Source organism: Aedes albopictus, chromosome 3 (assembly GCF_035046485.1).
Source record: "Aedes albopictus strain Foshan chromosome 3, AalbF5, whole genome shotgun sequence".
Classification (NCBI taxonomy): domain Eukaryota; kingdom Metazoa; phylum Arthropoda; class Insecta; order Diptera; family Culicidae; genus Aedes; species Aedes albopictus.
In genome coordinates this window covers 272095664-272117819 of record NC_085138.1, presented here as the reverse complement: position 1 = coordinate 272117819, position 22156 = coordinate 272095664, and the positions used below count along the sequence as shown (strand labels likewise).

Genomic DNA, 22156 nt, shown 5'->3' with positions numbered 1-22156 from the left:
AGTTAGCAAAACGCGTGACCTGCTGTTGCAAGAAGACGCAATCATCAGTTGAGTGAATCCGAAGAAAGATCTTCATGTCATCGGCATATGATAACCGAGGGCCTTCAATCACGAAATTGACGTCGTTGAAATAGAGCAGGAAGATTAATGGACCAAGATGACTTCCTTGTGGTATGCCGGAGGTAGCGTTAAAGCAGTTCGATTTGCAGTCACCTATGGTCACAATCAGCTGACGGTCGGTTAGATATGAGCGGAACCAAGCTAGGAGACTCCCGCCAATGCCGTACCTATCGAGTTTTGCGATCGCAATGGCGTGGTTCAGCTTATCGAAGGCTGCTGACAAGTCAGTGTAGATAACGTCGGTCTGAGCACGTTCGATCATACTCTGAGTGATGTAAGAAGTGAGGCAAAGCAGATTCGTGGAAGTGGAGCGACCAGCAGTGAACCCGTGTTGGTCAGGGCTCAGAACATGCTTGCAATGTGAGAGCAAAGGCTCCATGATGATGAGCTCGAACAGCTTGGAGATGGCAGTCAATGAGGTAATTCCACGATAGTTATCCACGTCACGTTTGCTTCCTTTTTTGTGTACAGGATACATATGAGCGAGTTTCCAGCAGGAAGGGAATACGCCGCTGGAAAGTGACAAGCGATAGAGGCGTTGAAGTGGATCTAGTAAGCAGGAGATGTGTTTTTTTAGGAATGCCGATGGAATGCCGTCCGGTCCAGGATTATTGGATGATTTGAGTTGCGATGCGGCCCTGGAGATCATACAATCGTTGACATGAATGGAACTGAACATTTGGCCATTTGGAGGAACATTTCTAGCGGCGATGGAAACTTCGTCGGCGTTTAAGCTCTCTTCTTCTTCATTATATCAAAAATCAAGTTTGGATATATCTTCTGCTGCTGGGGCAAAATGGACACTCACCTTTTTGAAAGAAGCGGCAAGGGAATAATATAACCTAAATCACAAACCAACCAAATTCTTCGATTTCAGTATATTTTCGGTTAAATGTTCACAATAGTAGACATAGGGTGAAACAAATTGGTCAAAAAACGACAGCAGTGGAAAATAGTTGTTCTAGGCACAGCTGTACATGCCGACAAAAACGAAGCTTTATCAAAAACAGCCTGAATTTAAATTGACTGAACAAAAATGAACTACTTCGGTGTATTACACAAGTTTACAAAATAAAACGAAAGTCGTGAACTTCTGTCAACGACCAAAATTTTTGAAGCACAATTTAGTGCTGATTTCGAAACCGACCTTCAAAAAATTTAAAGTAGAACAGTTTTTGAGATTTAGCTCAATATCGAGTTTTGCAACTTTTCAAAATATGTAATTTACTGAAATTCAAATATATTGCGTTTTGTTCAACCAATTTTAAATCTTTTTCCATAAATTAAAAGCTGAATACAATACCATTCGGTCATCTGAATACAGGTTTTGCATCAGATTGATGAAATTCAAGATATTGGCGAGTTTTAGGGACGATCTTCTTAAATTTTAGCAAAATTCCCTAATTTTTTTGAAGAAATGTATTTTTTTTTCAATAAGAAAAAATCAACTTAAAAATTCTTTCTCGACGTTTATTTGACATATCATATGTAGGCGAGTTACAGTAAAAAATTCAGCTCAATCGGAGCATTGATTACGGAGAATGAGGTGTGTGAAGTGAGCGACGTTGCTTAAAAATAGAACAAAAATCGATTTCAAATCATCAACCTTGTATGGAAAGTCGAAAAATTTTCCGCTCTACTGTAATTTTTTTCCTTCGCGTTTTCGAACTCAGGGCATGATTCTACACCAAAAATGATCATCAGCTTACCGAGTTCAAAAATGCTGTAAACTAGTGTTATTCATCCATAATAGTTGTTTTGTAATGAAATGACTTTATAGGTGTAAATAATGTACGAAATTCGTAAAAGTCTCATGGTGTCCATACTGCCCCATGGGGGTGTCCATTCTGCCCCGTATGCTTGAAGTAGGTCATGAAAAACTAACATTTTTCATAACATTTTTTTAAGTGGATAAATCATTTTTCTTCGTGAGCAATAGATGCTAAATAGACTTTAATGTATCCTACATGTATCAAAAAACTACTAAACTTTTTTGACATCTTGCCAGGTAAAGTTGGCAAAAACCTTAGGGTGTCCATATTGCCCCGCCTACCCCTACCGGGATCTTAAATGCTTTGTCCGCACAAACAATAGGGCACTGCATGAAATTCTCTCCTTCACTTTCACTCTTACAGAAATTTTGTAAACAACAAGGCCAAGAAACGTCAAAATCCCATACAAATTCAAAACAATGCAGTGCCCTATAGATCGCTTCCAATTGTGGTTCAATTGGTAACGTAATGCAATTTCTTTGTCAAGCATTTTGATTTCTATGAGTACAAAATTGCGGGTGTGGTGCAATTGTATACTATTGACATCCTCAAACTGCAGTTTAATTTGATCCTCTAAAAACTTCTGCACATACGCGACGCTCGGCCGAACTGGAAGGACGCTAAGGTCAATAACAAGCGTATTTTCCCGCATACTATTCATTTTCCCACGAACTGTGAACGTGTACGAGCGAGGAGCAAAAAGAAACGCGTCTGCCGTATGCGATAGCTGGCTATGAACTGACCGAAGGTAGTTGTACATACCTACATTCATTTCAGATCAATTATTGATCATGTGAGAGAAAGTTCGAATTTCGGGAGTCAAAACTTCAGCGAAGTTCGTCGTCGACATTCTAATTTGGGATTCACTAACGCATAAGAATTGCCTGTGTCTAGAGCAACCTAGGGGAAGTAAAGCATTAAACAAGACCCATATAGCTAATTCACAGAAATCGTGTCTGCAGTCACCGTGAGTAAAACCCATTTACATTTCAAGCAGTAAACGACCAACGATGAGTACAAGTGCAACTATTGTGTAAGCCATATTTTAAATCATTAATAATGAATTTCACAATATACAACGAATAGAAATATAAAAACTGTCTTATTTCAATAAATTAAAGTAATTTTTATTTCACCTTCAGCGATCACTTTTCAATCACGTTTAAATCAAATGAACGAAAAATCTACAACTGCCACAATTACACCAAATTACTGTGTAAGACATTTCCACACTTGTTGTCATTACATTATTTTTTTTCTCATCTAGCCTAGAAAAATACGTAACCTCTTCGTATTATTTAGTGTATTCATTTTGTTTCAGTGCTCGCCCAATTCATCGTCATTATATTCCGCATTTAGTTCACCACTTGACTGCGCACTCTGTCTTCATAAGTGCGAAAACGTTAATAAAAGTGCGCAATTGCATCAAATCCAGTTGACGTCTTCAGCGCATTATTTCTTTGATTTATGCTGAATAAGTGCTCTGAATAAACCGAGTTGATTTGTTGTCTTTAAAACTCGTGCGATAGTCCAGTGGTGAACTAAATGTGCTATACCGTATTTAACAAAAAGCATACATTTGCCGGAGTTGAATAAAATTTTGATGTCATCGCCAGAGAAGATGTAGTAGCTTCTGAACTCTGTAGTAACTCGTAGTCTTGCCTATTTTTGGTACCGAAATATTTGGCTTTAGGGGTTGGGGTGACAATTTTGGAACTGATGCTCAAGTTTACGTGTGAGGTTGGCTTGATAATGTTGAGGAATTATCTTTTTTTTTTCTAGATTAGTTATGATTGATCAGGCAAATATTATGGATAAATCGTTGAAAACAAAAATCCATGCAAGTTTAGATGATTTAACTAATTTTCAAAACAGTTCCACATTTTGGCAGAAAGATTCAAGTTATTAGGCTTGTTTGACATATATATGTAGGGTGGAATGAGCTTGAACAACAGAGAAGCTGCATATCCACTATTCACAGACGGGAGAAATTTGAATATTTCTTGAATTAACTAGCAGAGCAAATGACATTTTCAAAGATTGTGCTCATAAATCAAAATAACGCCGTTTAAAAGAATGAGCATTGCAATTTGTAGACGGCATTTGTCCAACAAGGAAATTGCGCTGAGGCACATTCCCATTGCTAAATTGACCTGTGAGTAAATAAATTGTTACATCTTATTAAAACCGAATTAATACTAACCTCTTGCTAAAACAATGTTATCAACTGAAACAGTAGTAAATCTAAAAACTATGTGTATAACATAAAACATATATGATGGTTCTACGAATAAAATTATCTAAATTAATATGTGTATGTATGTATATACCCGATTCCACGCTAATGCATGGAATATCTTGTGAATCAATTCTAATAAAAGGAGGTATGGCCACACGATCTGTGAAGTATGTTATGTTCCATAGATCAGCCTTTCTCAAACTTCTTTACTGACGCGTATATTCCGTATGGGGCTGGTGGGTCGCGACCCATAGTTTGAAAAAGGTGGCTATAGATAGTTGAGTAAGCACTGTTTATTGTACCATATATTTTCCATACCCATACATGTTTAGCTTTCCAGATGAAACTGAAAGCGATTCACTTCTTACATACAAGATGTTAAACTTATCGCGTGCCTTTTTCGGTGGCTTCTCCAGAATCGCGAGACAAACAAAAATTAAAACACTCCTAATGAATGTGATTGCAATTAGCAATGCTGATTGTTTATCAGTCAATAGAATTTATTTTACCTTAGCACGCGTTGTAATAGCTAAAATTGTCGAATCTACGAGAAAAGGATTACGCGTTGTCATTTACTTAACATTGTTTATATTGATTCCGGGTTTATTGATGGTAAGGAGAAGATGATGGACCCTTAACGACACGGTTCTTCCTTCCGGCCATGCTGTAGGGATGTGGATGAACACTGCAAAGAAAATGAACGATAATTTCAAATCTGAACAATAATTCTCGATCGATCACATGCTGTTGGAAAATATTTTTCGCACATTTAGTTGAAAAAGCTACATTGTTATTTCATTGATTAGGTAACATGTTCTACCTACTGGTTCTACCATTCTTTGTTGACAAATGATCAGCCCCACGCCAATGCTGAGTACAAAAAGCGAGATTTTTTCAACATGTTGTACAAAATACAACAGCACGATCACTCGAGAGTTAATAGTTCCTTAGCATCATTACAAACAAAAATTTATGTGTTTTTCATTGATTTTTCTATAAAGTGTGATGAAGTAACACGCGACGTCGTGTTATTTTTAATATTCTGATCCAGCGAATAAGTTTTGAACCATATATAGGAATCCCCAGTTACCCTAGTTGTTAAGGCTATGGATCATCAATCCGGAGACGGCAGGTTCGATTCCCGTTCCGGTCGGGAAAATTTTCATCATCATTGTACTTGCCACACAATGTATACATTCATGGAATGGCAGGCAAAGAAAGCCCTTCAATTTAAAACTGTGGAAGTGCTCTAAGAACACTAAGTTAAAGAGAAGCAGGCCAAGTTCCAATGCGAATGTCTTTTTACCCTTCTTACACCCATAAGAAGGGTATAAATACCGCTTGGAAAACCGACTTTCGATCCGAGGCCCGCAGGGCCGAGTCACATATACCAATCAACTCAGCTCGACGAATTGAGCAAATGTCTGTATGTGCGTGTGTGTGTATGTGTGTGTGTGTGTGTATGTGTGTGTGTGTGTGTGTATGTATGTTACAAAAAAATGTCACTCACGGTTCTCAGCCGTCTGTTGACCGATTTGAGTTCTCTTGGAAGCAAATGAAAGCTACTACATCCTAGTAGAACGCTATTGAATTTTATTTTGATTGGACGTTCGGTTACCGAGATATCTTTCAAAGAGTGCTAGGGAGTGGTACAACTTAATTATTTTAGATATTTTTGACAAAGTGTATCACCATAAATTTCTCAGCCGTCTATCAACCGATTCGGGTTCTTAAGGCCCGAAACGAAAGCTACTGCACCCTAGAAGAACGCTTTTGAATTTCATTCCGATTGGACATTTTGTAGCCGAGATATCTTTCGGGGAGTACTTTGGAGTAATACAACTTAACTTTTTAAGAGGTCTTTGACAAAATGCTTCATAATAAATGAATCAGCCGTGTGTCAATCGATTTGAGTTCTCTCAGCATCAAATGAAAGCTACAGCATCCAAGTAGTATGCTATTAAATTTCATGCCGTTTGGACATTTTGTTTCCGAGATATCTTTCCACGAGTACTAAGGAGTAATGAAATTTACGCTTTTGAGAGATTTTTGATAAAATGTATCATAATACATTTCTCAGTCTTTTGTCAACAGATTTTTTATGATCATATTTGGTTACACAAGTTAGTTATACATGAAAATGCAATTGCATCAAATACATAAAAGCTACTATCTCTTTGTAATATTTGAGCTTAATAAACAGTAGCAAAAATATCCATCGATCTTGACGCGATGGGAGGGCTTAACCCATTAGCACTTTAGCGCCAGTTCGTTCACCACCGCTTGGACTTTGAGCTAGATATATCTAGTTTACGAGTTGAGCGCAAGTGAAGGAATCGCCGTAAGTGCTAATGGGAACCAAAGGAGTATCCGTCGTGCATTTATCACAAGTCAAAAACAAATTATAATTCAGCTTGCACTGACCTAATATTTGCATTCTTTGAATTTTCTCAAATTTAACAATAATTGTTAAATTTAACGTAACGCAAGAGTGGGTAGAGGAGATCTCTGCGTTACACTCATCATTCGTTACTTGAATTCGTTAGTACACAGGACAGGGGACGCTAGGATAAGCTGACTTACAGCCTTACAGATTAGATTCATTACAATTAGAAAATTATGGACTGTTGATAATAGGAGTTTGTATTTGTATTTCTTATTTTTATGGGTTTTGTGAATTTATAAAAGTTGACAAATAATCATTATCATTTTTATTTTTGACAAAAATCAGTTGACTGAACTTTTTTTGTTTTTATATCTTAGACGGTATTATTTCACTGATCAAAAAAAGCAGGAATTTAGTTAGGACTTAGGACGGTTGACATTGTAAAGGGTTACGATGGATATAATATTACTTTGGACTGAGATGATCACAGATATGCAGAAGATGACTAGCGAAATTAGAAACACAATTTGATACATTATTGACTATATTTTGACAAATAGGGTTTGACAAATTTCTTTACAATATCGAATGGAAGCTCAAAAAGTGTTATCTAACACTAATATGAGAGTTATTTGGGGATGATGCTGGTGCTGTCAATGACTAACATCGGTTATTGACACTATTGGTAATCAGTTTGAAATAATTTTCAGAATGTATTATAAAATAACTGAGGATATTATCTGATTATTGTTTGGGGAAGCTGTCAGAAAGACTAGTTGCCCATATCGGCTAAAAACGCTAGTTCTGGTAGCTGTTTTTGAATAATTTTCAGAAATATCAAATCTTTAAAAATTAGCTACGACACATTTTTTTTTTCTTTTTGCTCTTTGTATATTTCTTAAGAATAGTACTCTGAAGGCGTTAACATAGACATAGACACCCTTTTTTATCTCTGAATGTTGTCCAGTGACCTCGGAGATTTTAGATTATTGAAATATTGTTCAATTATCAAATCATCTTTGAAGCTTCCATTCGATCAAAACACTAGTGCGATGGGAAAAGTTAAAAACAGTATTTTCAAAAACTACTACGACCTAATGCTAATTACTACACACTTTGCTCAAGTTGACGACATCGTCTAGTCCATCGTGAGTATTAGTCCTAGTAGGGGGAAAGTTGGGAAAGGGTCCAGGCTTTGCTATCAGCTGTCCTGCAGCTCCACCTGGTCACTCTTCAAAAAAAAAAAAAAAAAAAAAATAAACAGTAGCAAAAATATCACGGAATGTATGTAGGAATAGCCTTTTTTTATGATCAAATTTGGTTTCTCAAGGAGCTCTGCATGAAAATGCAATTGCCTCAAATATATAAAAGCTACTATCTCTTTGTAATATTTGAGCTTAATAAACAGTAGCAAAAATATCACGGAATGTATGTAGGAAAAGCCTTTTTACCCTTCTTACACCCATAAGAAGGGTATAAATATCGCTCGAAAAACCGACTTTCGATCCGAGGCCCGGAGGGCCGAGTCTCATATACCAATGAACTCAGCTCGACGAACTGAGCAAATAAAAAAAAAGACGCGGACACCGTCTTCAGCCAGAGGCTGCGCACAGACTGAATGAAACTTAAACACTAGACAAGGGACACATGGAGCATGCACCAGTGGATACGGAGAAGAAACTATTCTCACGAAAAGTTTCATCGCCCGGAGCGGGAATCGAACCCTCACCCCATAGCATGGTGCGACTAGAAGCTTGGTGACCCTAACCGCACGGCTACGAGGCTCCACCATGTCTGTATGTGTGTGTGTGTGTGTGTGTATGTGTGTATGTGTGTATGTGTGTATGTGTGTGTGTGTATGTGCGTTACAAAAAAAAGTCACGCACGTTTCTCAGCCGTCTTTCAACCGATTTGAGTTCTCTTGGAAGCAAATGAAAGCTACTATATCCTAGTAGAACGCTATTGAATTTTTTTTTTCGATTAGACGTTTGGTTACCGAGATATCTCTCGAATAGTACTTATGAGTCATGCATCTAAACTTTTTAAAATTTTTGACCAAGTGTATTATAATAAATATCTCGGCCGTTTGTCAACCGATTTGGGTTCTCTTGGCACCAAATGAAAACTACAGCATCCTAGTAGATCCCTCAGAAATATTATTTCGATTGGACATTTGGTTACAGAGATATCTTTCGAAGAGTACTTAGGATTTATGCAACTAAACTTTTTGAGATTTTTGACCGAATGTATCATAATAAATATCTCAGCCGTCTGTCAACCGATTTCGGTTCTCCTGGCACCAAATGAAAGCTACAACATTCTAGTAGAACGGTAGAACCCTGCCTATACAATTTTATTAGGATTGGACATTTTATTACCGATATATCTTTCAAAGAGTACGTGGGAGTAATACAGGCTAACTTTTTGAGAGATTTTTGTCCAAGGGTAGCATAATAAATATCTCAACCGTCTGTCAACCGATTTGGGTTCTTTTAGCACCAAATGAAAGCTACAATATCCTTGTAAAAGGCCCTGAAATTGTATTTCTATTCAACATTTGATTACTGAGATATCTAACGAAGAGTATTTCAATAAATTCTTTTTTATTATTATATTCACTTGTTATCTTGCATGAGTTTTTGACCAGTATATGGGAAATTGTTCAATAAATAATACTGACCTAATATAAAGTGTATACTAGCAGGTTATTGTTTTCAACAAAATAATAAATAACAAATTACAAATAAACAGGAATTCTATGAAAAGTAACAATATGTTAAATGAAAGCTTTGAATTTATATATTGTGGGAAAAATGCAAGAACCGGACAGCTAAAATAACTAGCTAATGCCAAAACTGATTAACTTATTAGATACATCATTTTTGTCCTTTCTACACCATAACCATAAATACCAAGTACTTCGGAGCTAATTCAATCGACTGATTAAGAGATATTAGACAAAGTTATCTCGCTGATTTTCTTATCCATTCGTTAATCGATTCAAGATCTTTTGGCAGTTAACAAAAGATACAATATTCCAGAATATGTAAGCTATTTTTTTATCATTCCATACAAGGTTCTAAGAGGTGTCTGGCATTTCTGGTAGTTAAGTCCATGGTCCATGATGCTATTTTGGAAACCAATCCACTAGATGCCAAATCCACAATATTTTCTAGAACTTTTGTTCAATTACACAAAATAAATATGTTAAATATAAATAATACAACAATAATTTTAATAAGTGTAAGAAGGGTTCTGTTCACCATAGGTGGATTAAATCGGGTTTTTTTTTTTTTTGAAAGGGTCCTAGCGGCACGCCGACGGACGTAGAAACCTCTCCCATCATTGTACGCACAAGCGTCTCGCGTTTGCGCGGACAATGACAGTTCACTAATGTCGTTTTCGGATTTGAACCTGGGTTAGAGCTGACCCTGACTCGCAATAAACGAACGAAAACGGATCCAGATCCGACCCGAGTCGAGTCAACATGTAAACAATATGAAAATGCATCAAACTGTCAGTTGCGCATTTTCATTAATGACATTAATGACATGACATTAAATTACTCTTTTTAGCGCACACTTGAATGCTGAAATGCTATTTGGTGCACTTATTTAATAATGCACATACCATCAATGAAAGTTTTCTACCCTCTGAATGCCCAAAGAGATAGCAATTTTGATTTTCACGTTTTGTTTTGTTGGTTTGTTTACATCCATTTTGACAGATGGACCCCGCTCGGGTTGGATCGGAAAAAATCGGCAGAGCGAACCTCGCTCTGTTTGGGTCGGATCTGGAGCGGATCCAGATCCGACTCGATTGAATAACCGAACGTTTTGACAGCAGTTAGGGCGGATCCAGGGCGAAACTAGGTTCGCTCAAGGAATAAACGAAAACGACATAAGCCTTTGGATAGGATAGAGTACGTAATCCTTCAGAAGCAGTTCACCAGCCGTGCACGGAACATGTCGTCCAGTAAGACACTGTTGCGTACTGACTCAGAAGGTTACGGTAGAAGGTGTGAAAGTTTCGGTTTTGTCATATGGTCAATTTTGTTTTTTTTTTGTCATGTCAAGCTTTAAAGAATGTTATTGTTCATATTTATATTGTGCCCTATAATTCAGTAATCTTTGGTGTGCCTATGATCTGTTAGATAGTCGATGTGTTTGTTATGTCCATTTTCGTTGATCCTCATTTTAGTATTGTTTTTATTATCTTTGAAAGTTGTCTTTCGTCCACATCCCTATCAGCACTATCAGCATCGGTCCAAATAAGTCCATATTAAAGAAAACCTTTCATACACTCAGTCGAAAAATCTAATTTGTCATAAATAGTCTACGTTAGTCAAAGTCGAAGTAGTCAGTTTTTTCGATTTCGTCTTGATCACACGTTAACTTCGAATCTATAAGCAAGCACTATTAAATGCTGCACTTCCCATTATTAGTTACTTAGTTATTTTAAATTGATATTGAAAATTATAGAGAAAATTGAATCACGAAAGCACATCAAATGTTGAGGACTATGTATTAGCAAATTGAATACGCGAGATACTACTAATTATTTCATGTTTGAATTAAATTTGTATTTGTATAGTGTATTTGTTAAAATTAACCGAACAGTGGGAAGCCCAGGAAACAGTTCAAAGCCTGCTGACTCAAAAAAGATTCCGAGACTCGTCACAAAACACAAAAAATTGCATTATGATTCACAACGACTCTCGAAACCTTCCCAGACTCAATAGACCAGAACTGTTTTCTGGGTATAGAAACTACTAGGCCCCAGCAGGTCCCTCCTGTTTATCGAGCATTTCTGATAAATCAGCCATACTCCATCTGTAGCAGCCGGTTCGCAATGAACCGTTGGAGGCGCATTAAAGTGTTAAAGGTGATATTTTCATTACAAGAATTACAATTAACATCCTTCACTTTAATACCGTCAAACCCTGTGATCTTGGCCAGGGAAGTTCCAATGCGAATGTCGAATCATAAAAAAGAAGAAGAAGAAATTATACTTTTCAACCAACACTAGGTGCCTAGTTTCCTATTTCTGCCATATGAATGTTATCAAAGCCACAGAATGAAGCACTGACAGACCCTATATTTTTCCGTGGACCTCAAGAATGGTAAAATAAAAATGGTTTTGAGGACGGATAGAGGTAAAAATGGAAACATAGTGTATATTATTTTTGCTTGCCACACATTATACAAATTTATGCAACATGGTCTTAGCCTGTCGAGCAGAATATCCAAAGAAAAAAAAATCATGCAACGGACCTTAATAGCTTTGGAAATAGGTAGGATGGGTCGCCTAAGAGCACCGCCACGGGAGTCCTCATCGCTATCCCTATTATACCGCTCCTTTTCGGGTGCTATTTTGGGTTAGCACCCCACTTTTCCACCGGTGGTTTCTATTTTGGGTTTAGGGACTCAAAAACATATTGATCTTCCACCGTGCGTTGCTAAAAGTGGTCCTTACTTAAAAGTAAGTGCATTGTGGTTTCGCAGCGCTGCGTCACGAACACTTATGCAAATCTACTGGTTGAAAATAATGCTGGTTGGATTTTACCGGGAACAGCTGATTTTTGTTCACTATTTTGCACCAGTAACACAGGTAGTGTTCGTGTAATGCAACGTGTACGCATATGCAACACCACTAAAAGCAGAAACCACTATTAAAATCGGACGTAGTACAGCCTGGATTTGCTGGTTGGGTCAGGATTCATTTACAAATATCATAACGCCAAAGTTGACCTGTTTTGACACCCACCCACCCCTTCGTAACACAGTTTGTATGGGAAGAAAAATTATTTGTTCGAGCTGTAACACCATGAAGGACATCCACCCACCCCCTCAAGCGTTATGACATTTGTGAACAAGCAGTCTCCGGTCTCCCTCTAGTCATTTCTTGTCGTTTTATTTTTAAAAGAATATTTAAATACTACAATACTGAAAATTCTCTCAGTTCAAGTCAGTCTTGTTAGAATTTTCTAGACACTGCGTACCGTTGTACAGGAATCACACTCGTATCACATGTCTGTCCGGGGTATAAAAGGACTGAGTTTGGCCAATAGAGTGGCCAATCATAAACTAGGTGTGACAATAGTGAGCGAATGTAAAACTTGAACAAATACACTACGAGTGCCACAGATGGGCAGTTGACCAACTATTAAATTTTTAAATAAAACCGTTGAATCGGTGTACGTGGGAATTATTAGTGTTGCGTCTGTTTGTTTGTGATAGGGTTCTGGAAAACATCTAGTCACGTAAGACAAAGTGCATCAATATTCATCTCTTGGTTTATTGATCCACTGCTGTTTATTTTCCACACCACTGCTCAGCTCACTTCACCGCAAAATATAAATAAAGAAAGTGACGTCACACAAACCATCGGTATAGCAACTCAGTGCAAGATTTGAGTGGGTCCCCAAATGTGGAAACCCATCGCTTATCCCATGTCGCGTCCTTATTTTTCATTCCCGTTTAGATACCGCCGGTGTGAAGATGGGTCCCTATTCAGGGCCCGGAAATAGGGATAGGGACCCAGATAGGGACTCCCGTGGCGGTGCTCTAAGAATGGATCATCATAACTTTATAAATACAAATCGTATAGGTTTGTATTAATCCTCTACTCTTCAATACACTAGTTAGCTATGCCAAAAGTCGATAAAAAGTTCTTTAGTGACCGATTTTGCGTTTTGAAAAAAAAAGTGCGGGGCAAGATGGGTCACCTTTTAAGTAGGGTAACTTTCCAATTGATGCACTGCTAAAAATTCGCCAATTGTTGCACACCTCATAAGAATAGACGATGTGAGTTTTTTTTTTCATGAAAAATCTTGTAAAACCCGCTGAAAAGTGAAAATAAAGCGTACATTCTGTGAAAGTGTTAAAATTTTGTGTGTTAGGCCTGGTGTATTGACGCAATTGGAAGCAGTAGCGGCTGAAAAAAATACGTTTGGATTGGGTTTGTTGTTGTTATAAGTGGAAAGGAATGCTCATCGGCATGTGAACAATAGGAGCTACACAGCGAAGCCAAACGGCGTTTCCCCAGTTGAAGATTTCCAGTTTGTCGACAATAACCGTCAACGGAGGTAAAACCTGGATGAAATCGAGCGCCTCCACAATCAGGTCTCTCAGCAGCTCCAGGAATATCAGGATCTGATGGCCATCAAGATCTCACTGAACAAACTGCAGTCGTCCGAGGAAGTCTGTATGAACACCACCTCTGGAAGCCAGACCATTATTTTTCAGACGTCCTCGAGTAGCATCTGCGCGGCCCGAACAAGCGCGCTGCGTAACAAATACACCGCAGCATGCCGCCGCCAAACGCAAGCGTACCAAGCTGGAGGTATCGGACGAGTGCAGTGTGTCGCACTTCTCGGTCAATTCGTTCGCCAAGGGAGACATCATATCAAACAAGAAATTTGATCATGATGATCATGATCATGTTGATTTCTTTGGAATCACCAAACCCAACAATAATACATAGTCGCATTACTTACGTATAGTAAATCCTAGACCGTTCCCTTAACAAAAATTCAACTCCTTGCTATTTACGAGGGCGTCGGTGAGTCGCTGGCCTCTCGCTAAATAGATGTCCTCCCATCCTAACTTTCCCTTCCCACCGCCAGGTAGCATCAATTGTTTTTCTTTTCGTTTCAGAGAGCGACCAATGGCGCTTTAGCCTAGACTTGTTAGCCAGGACACAGTGAAAATGCCTGTGCCCCATCCCTGAAGCAAAAAGACCCATGGATTGACAAAATTTCTTAGCTACGTCACTCCCAACGTTCGTGTTTGAATAAACTAAAACACTTACACTCCCATAAATTCATCTACATGATCTACTCAAATACACTTACACAATCTGAATATTGGTACTTCACTCGCTTATAGTGAATCCCAAATTAACCCATTCCAAATATCCAACTCCTTGACACCTATGGGGGCGTCGGTGAGTCGCTGACCTCACCTAAAGTAGGTGTCGTATCATCACATCCTTTCCTATCCTCGTAACGGAGAAGATGGGCGTGGCCGGCAATGGAAGTTTTCATGTCTTTTTTACTTCAACCTCTGATTGGGTAGCTGTTCCTTCCCAAACAGCATTCCATAAGCAATTAGAATAGGAGTATTAAAGTTTTAACATGACAACTTTCAGTATGCAATCTACGAATTACTCCTTCACCACGCAACGCAACGCAACGCAATTGTTGCACACCTCATAAGAATAACATGGAGTGTGCAACAATAGGCGAGTTTTTAGCCGTGCAACAATTGGAAAATTACCCTAATTCACATTTTCTCAACGAAAAACGGCTATATATAAGATTTGTTCCGTATTCATATATGCTCCATATCCATACTGAGTAAACAAGAGCTATTAGTAAACATTTTATAAATTTATGTGGGAAATAAAAAAAATTACGATTTGAGTGATCCTAAGGCGATTTGAAAATCGATGTTTTCACTAAAAAATATCATAATTTTATGTTATATTTTTAGGCGTTCATTCCGCCTGATTGAAGTGAGTTATGGTAATAAAGAATAAATAGCTTTTAAATGCTTCAAGAATACGCTCAAAATTGAAGGTGACCTATCTTGCCCCGCGGTTGTTTATATGGAGATTATACGGAATGTATCGCATAAGAAAAATGTCTAAAAAACATTTTATTTCCAATGAGAGTGAATAATTTTTCAATCAATACCCTAAACTTTTGTATATTCATGCTGGTCACCTAACAAAATTATTAACGTAATCAAAACATGATTAATGCGCTCAAAAATGGCACTAGTCCATCTTGCCCCGCCCCACCCTACTCATGAAACACTAAGGGTCTGTTCCAATTGGCGAATCAAAATTATTTTTTAATTAAATTTGACAGTTTAACACTTAAACTTGACAGTTCTCCTAAGGAAATAATTATCGAACTGTCAAGTTTAAGTGAAAAAATTGGGTTGTTTATTCCTAAATAAAAACAACGTGAAAATCGATCTTAGTTCAGAATATATAGTACCTATAGTAGGGGAAATTCATTACAATGTTTAATGTATGCCCTTCTCTAAACGAGTTAATACCGAGATGAACTGGCATTGGCATGAAAATCTGATAAAGATAATAATAACAATCTAATAATACCTTGTCGTAATATGACCAGCTGCTCCTGTTGATGATTGCGGCATTGCTAGCGGAGAAGATGCCGGGGACCGGATTCCCCTACGCGGCGTTACCGTTTGTGCTGCGGGAGCACCGGTGATCCTATTGCGATTACCGGCAACTGGCGAAGACGACTGCGACGACGGTGAGGCCGAGTTACGATGATAGTGGGCACTGCTGCTCTCTGGCGGCATTGTCACATTGTACGGCGTGTTGGCGATAGCACGAATATGCGGCGGGCTGAATGGTGATAATGACGGAGAAAAGAATTAGATGGTACAACAACGAAAATACTGTATTACGGATCAGACCACCCAACTTCAATTTTCTAATCCTATAATATTAATAAGGATGGTATGGTGAAGGTGAACCAAAACCAAAATACTCACTTGGGTTGACTCGATGGTAGTTCTTCGATCTGGAGAGCAGGTCGGCGTCCACCGGCCAGGTGCATCGTACTGCGGGCTTTGTTTTGAAATTCGCGATCAAACTCTTCGGCATCATCATCGTCCAAGTTGATGTAATCCTGCCGTTCTTCTTGTTCTCCGGTGTGAACATTTTGCTCCCTTTCGATGATGTGTGCACGATCGCCGATGTGATGTCCGATGGCCATTTTCTTCGTTCCACTTCGGCTGTCCTGAACGGTTTTCCGCGTTTCCTTGATTCCACCGGGCCCTGCACGAGTGCTGGATGTGGCCTGGTACACCTGAGGTCCATCGGGACCAGAGGTCATCGAAAATACACTGCTGGAACTGTACATTGTTCCGTCATTGCTATTAAGAAGACGGTTCATGTGCATATTTGGTCCCATATGTGGCATCAACGACAATCCTCCGCGAGGGCCAGCCAATGATGGTCCAGCAATGTTGTCCAAAGCCCCAAACATTCCGAATGGATTGGCTATCAATGAATTCATCATGTTGTTCATTTGGCGCATAGCTCGCATTTGATGCCTGTAATTGAAATTAACAGTTACTTCTGATATTCTGATTGTGTGTTGTGTATTACTTTTTGAATAGGGTAAATGTCGTCGTTTTTAATGGGAAATTAACATTAACTTGTCGGTGTAAATGCCCAGCTACCCAATAATCAATTTAATAGTCACATATCAGATAACATGGCACAGATGTTAACCTCTTTATTATATTAACCACAGTATCTTCTATCTCGTCCCTCATAGAAAGATCGGATAGTAAAACAAATGAGAATTTTGGTTTTACACTTACAGAGAAGGGGGGGGGGGGCACATTTTTCTGAACTACTATGATTTATTTTTTCAGATTTTTAGAACTTCGTTCTGGTACCTAAAATCGATTTCGAAGAGATTTTTAGAAATCACCTTTTGACAGCTGGCCAACTGCTTGACAGCTCCAACCAATACATATTCCAACCAATACCAATACCAATACAAAATCGCATTTAATGCGATGAGGGGTGATTCGACAAATCGCTCCCATACAAACTTCAAACTGATTTTTAAATAGGTTCCCGGGCACCAAAATTCATGAACATTTGGGTTTCGCCTCAGTTTTGCATGCAGATTCAGAATATGGAATTATCTCAACACCGCTAAAGAAGCCAATTGAAGAGTGGAAGCAGCTCTTCGATGAGCACCAGAGCGGCGCGGATTACGGACACGCTTAAATGTCTAATTTCGAAAAAGCAATCTGACTGGATTTATAAACCACTTTCGTATACCGACAAAATATGATAAATATTTTGCAAAAATATGAGCATACGAACAAATAAAAATATGTGCAAATGTTACTCATGCTGTGTGGCATGGGAGCAACTTCAAAATGAGTATACCCCAGACAGACATGTGATACGAGTGTGATTCCTGTACAACGGTACGCAGTGTAAGAAAATTCTAACAAGACTGACTTGAACTGAGAGAATTTTCAGTATGGCACTCATTTCAAGCGCAATTGTACAGTGATTCTTGTATCACATGTGTGTCATAAGTATAACTGTTTATAGAGAGTAGGTAGGCACCGGGGGACCAAGGCATAGCGACTACAGTATTGCAGATGACAGAAATTACTCAACTCCCATCCAATCCGTTGAATAGAATATGATGGTTTTAACAAAACCATCGTTGATATTATTCGTCAAAATTCTGTCAAAATGCTTTGTTCCCAGATTAACCCAACATAGTCATCCCAAGTAACATAACTAGCTGAATAACAGTTTCTTAAGCTAAAGTTTGCTTAATAGTGGTTTGTTTTACTCTTGTACAGCAAAAATGTTTGTTGAGATGTCTTTTAAGAAGCCATCAACCCATCAACACTGGCGGATCGAACATCGTAACAAAAACAGTCTGTTGGGCGAATTTTGTACCCACAGGGAAGATTCATTGATTACGTCCATCCATCGTTTCACAGAATGCGTAAAGCATAGAGCCCCCCCCCTCCCCTTCTCGTCTAATACTTGTACTGACACACTTTTCTAAACACCCGGAGGGGAGGCACTCTACCCCATACGTTGGACGTAATTTGTGAACGTTCCCACACAGTATTAATGATGGTCCGATATAAAGACACTGTATGCTATATAGTGTCTTTAGTCCGATATGTAGTGATAATCATTGTCAAATTCAATTCAATTTGTTACTTTTTCAGGTATTCAATAGAATCACCAGCACGAGTATATCGCATTACTTTTTGCAGTTAAAGGGAACTTTTTGTAATATTAGAATTTACCATCTAATATAAAAAAAAATTTGTTAGCTTGCCCAAGACGTATCATGAAGAAAAAAAAACTATACGTCACATAGATATGAGGCAAAATAGAATCGATTTTATACAGTGCTTGATAATGCTTACTTACCCGAAAATCGGATCATCCTCCAGGTCTCCCAACATTCCAAACAGCGACATTATAAAAAATAGCTAAGCGAGCTACTTTGAAGGGTTTTTATTCTAGAAATCCTCCAACTCGAGAAGATTCGTTCGCCACTTTTTCACTGTCCCACACAAAATGATGGCAGAGAAGACGTCTGAAAAATAAAATGCGCGGACTACCAACGTTACGGCACAAAAACAAAAACCTCGCACCAGAACTGCAAGAAAAAATCAATGTTGGGCGATAGCAAATTTCCGTATATATACACGCTAAGGTCAGTTTACTCAAATATGGGTAAACTTTACCCATAATCGCTGAAAAGTGCACATTCGCATTTTATGGGTAAAGGCCCATTACTCATATATGGGTAAAGTGCTTTTTGTAAAAAAAAAATGAGTAAATCGATTTACTCATAAATGAGTAATTTCGCCATGTTTACTTTTCGACTTTTCTTATATTTTTGAACTGTTAACTATTTTGTATTTGTCATTTGATTTATACAAAATTTTGCATTTATTTTGTAGTTTATTGCAATCTAATTGTTAAACGTATTATTATTAATAAATTTTTACATATTTCAAATACTCTCAATCATTTTCCTCCTGGAAAACAGATGTTCCGAGACGGAGCTCTTTGAAGTTTTCATAATGATCCATGTATGTAATTTTCCCCTCCGGCTGTTGTTCATCGCGCAGTTGTTCTTCCGTTCCCCGTTCTTCCGGCGCTTGAAGCCTCGGTGCAGTCGGAACTGTGGAATAAGACTGATATATTTTTCTTTTACGGTCGTTAATGAAAATGATGCTGTCACTATGGAACTTACCTGCAAATTCCATGCTTTTGTAGCTTTTCTTGTAGCTCTACATGATGGTTTGTTGCTTCTGCATTATGTTCGTGTACCAAACCTTGTGAAACGAAAAAAATCCATCGTAAATGAAAATTGAACGGGATCAATTTATCCAGGAAGTACTTACCGATTAAAATATCAATGTATATGGGAACCTCGGCTCCAACCCGCGTGGGAATCCGATGGACGCGGTATCGGTCATTAAACCCGATGCTGAAGGACCTCGACTGGCTAGCGGTGCCGTGGAAATCAAAATATCTAAAATTTCCCGATAGTTTTATGATGGCGCACTAATGCATTCCGAGAAAAAGTTGCTAACTTGAAAATTTTCATCCAAATATGAGTAAGTTCATTTACCCATATTTGGGTATAGCGATTTTACCTATAATATGGGTAAATTTGACCGTTTTTCAAAGGTATATTATACCCATATTATGGGTAATGCATATGAAACCCAAATATGGGTAAATCAACTACCCATTTATGGGTAAACTGATCTTAGTGTATACACTGAAAAAAAATCAGAACTATGAAGTTAAGGATAAACGGAACCCGGAACTGGGTTCTTTAGCGGGGTATCCGCATAGGGGTAGTCGGGGTAATTTGGCCAATGGGGCAATATGAGCACTTCATGAAATACACATAAAATCTAGTAATTTCTGCAAATCCACCTTACAGATCTAACACCGGCTTGATATTGAAGCGATCTCGGAAGCGATTGAGACGTTAGAACGATGTGCTGAAAGTTCACATTAAATTAGAAAAATTATTTTCAAAAACATTGGCCAAATTACCCCGACGAGCGCAGACCAAAAACACCATATAACACTCATCTTGTTTAAATACCTTAGATAGCTTTTTTTTCTATATATTTCAAGTTGATACTATAGGATTTGATGCACAATGACGAATATCAAGTTTGCGTTTCATTATGTGGGATGAATTCTTCATAAAAAATCGGGTGCTCATATTACCCCGTCGGTTCAAAATCGACCCAAAGACACAGATTTTTTCAAAAATCTTTCTTTGTCATGTAAACACAATTTAACTCAAATTTTCACATCAATATAGTTTAGTATTATCAAAATCATTATGGTCATACGATGTGCGGATGTTTAAACCTTGCTTTCTGCATCTCAGTAACAAATTTTGAAAACGACGTATAATCAATGGTGTAGTATCGATTATACGTCGTTTTCAAAATTTGTTACTGATCTTTTGTTGACTTTTCCTTAGGGTGGCCAAATTACCCCGATTTGCCCTAATCCTCGGCATAATCGGAATCTCCGTCTAAAAATTAATCGAAATCCAAAATCTCATCATTCTTGATGCCCGACAACTATTTTTAAAATGCATCTAAAGTTTGTATGGAGATTTTTTTTGTTCGGGGCGAACTGTCACTTTATCGATTGAACTGTCGTTCTATCCACGGAAATTAAAACTGTTTTGTTACTTTAACCTCAAAACAAAGGAACTGGAACGCAATAAAATCACCCCATACTCAGAAAAATTAGCTCTTTCGATTAGGCTAAAGAAAATGTCAATATTCAATTTTCTAAACAACCCAATTTGGGGCTTATTCACAAAAGTCATAACACTAGAATGGGTGGGTGGCGACTCAGCCAAATGAACTTAGACCGAGAATTAGACCAATTTTAACGAAATGATATTTGTGAATGGGTCGGGTTTTACCACGTATGTGGCAACCCTAATCGCACCTAATGCTTCTGACAGGAGTCAACATCTATCGTGTATCCACAATAGAGATAAGTGACATTTCAACGCACGAACACTAACGCGAGTTTTTCCTCACACAAAAATGCACTCTAATTCAAAGGCTATTCAGATTGCATATGCAAATATTACCCAATCAAATTGGGTAAAACGGGTAAATAATGATAAAACTAACATCCGGGGTAGGAGTGCAAATGTTTTCCTCGCAGTTTCACAACTACATCTACAAAAAAGGCACGCATACATTTCAACGTGATTACCACTATGGAAGGCTTTGTGAATACACAAATGTTTACATACAAGATGTTGGGTTCTTAAAAATGGCAGCCTCGCACTCTGGTGGCCGTGGGTTTTACCGTTTTTTTTAGGTTCATTCAAATATTGTCGCGCTTATCTTTTATTAGAGTCCTGCGGCGGTCGTACGCTCGCAAGGCATACCGCCGCATGACAGTCGCAAGGCAGAACAAAAGAAAAAGTGTTCCCGCCAAAAACAAAAGCACGTGGGTTTCGCGAAGTGACAGATGTTTTTGAATGTATTTGTGACGAACGGCAAGAGTGGCTCAGTCGAATGAGTGTTCTTGCTGTCAAACCCCATATAATGGAATTATATACTTTTAAATCTAATGACGCTGTTATGATTAGTGACTGTCGCGCTAATATCGGAAGCCAGAGGCAGATAATCGCCATATTCTGATTTTTCTTGAGAGGCATAATATTACGTAACGCAATGGGAAGAGGGAGGGGGCGCTATAGCGTTGTGTTATGCTTCATACAAAGTTTCAAAATCTTCCATACAAAAATTGTTACGTGGGAGAGGGAGGGGGTCTAAAATTGTTATATTTTGCCTTACGTATTCGTAGTTTCCCCACACACGACAATCGACTTTTCTCCAAATCCATACGTGAAACCTAACGTCGGACATAGTGCGCTGGATAGCGGACCTGGTCCTCTATCCAGCGCACTTTGCATAACGTACGTGCGACGCACGGTTTAGGAGAAAAAAATATTTTCGCGTTTCAAAAATTCCGATTTTCAACTGTACGAACAATATATTACATATAATATTTGGG

General features: G+C 38.3%; 1 protein-coding gene and 1 long non-coding RNA gene across 3 annotated transcripts; both read right to left on the bottom strand.

Moving 5' to 3' along the window:
• Positions 1 to 2994: 2994 nt before the first annotated feature.
• Positions 2995 to 18661, bottom strand: LOC115257399 (myeloid leukemia factor). The gene is made up of 4 exons (XM_062860834.1): positions 18494 to 18661; positions 16054 to 16617; positions 15647 to 15904; positions 2995 to 4816 (listed from the first exon to the last, which is right to left on the bottom strand). Exons 1-4 carry the CDS (start codon positions 18541 to 18543, stop codon positions 4735 to 4737), a joined length of 954 nt encoding a protein of 317 aa, XP_062716818.1. The 5' UTR covers positions 18544 to 18661; the 3' UTR covers positions 2995 to 4734.
• A 363-nt stretch (positions 18662 to 19024) lies between these two features.
• On the bottom strand, positions 19025 to 19685 carry LOC109431030 (uncharacterized). 2 transcript variants are annotated; one of them, XR_009998924.1, is made up of 3 exons: positions 19480 to 19685; positions 19329 to 19410; positions 19025 to 19269 (listed from the first exon to the last, which is right to left on the bottom strand). It is a non-coding gene; the product is annotated as an uncharacterized LOC109431030 (long non-coding RNA). The 2 variants fall into 2 exon arrangements; XR_009998925.1 differs by having other exon boundaries at positions 19025 to 19256.
• Between the last annotated feature and the right edge of the window lie 2471 nt (positions 19686 to 22156).

What these genes read in the sequence shown, in the direction of transcription:
- LOC115257399 (XM_062860834.1), bottom strand. Translation starts at nt 18,543, where the DNA reads ATGTCGCTGTTTGGAATGTTGGGAGACCTGGAGGATGATCCGATTTTC. An exon ending in GAGGATGATCCGATTTTCGG is followed by an intron (nt 16,618 to 18,493) that starts GTAAGTAAGCAT and finishes TTTCAATTACAG; the next exon opens with GCATCAAATGCGAGCTATGC. An exon ending in CTACCATCGAGTCAACCCAA is followed by an intron (nt 15,905 to 16,053) that starts GTGAGTATTTTG and finishes ATCACCATTCAG; the next exon opens with CCCGCCGCATATTCGTGCTA.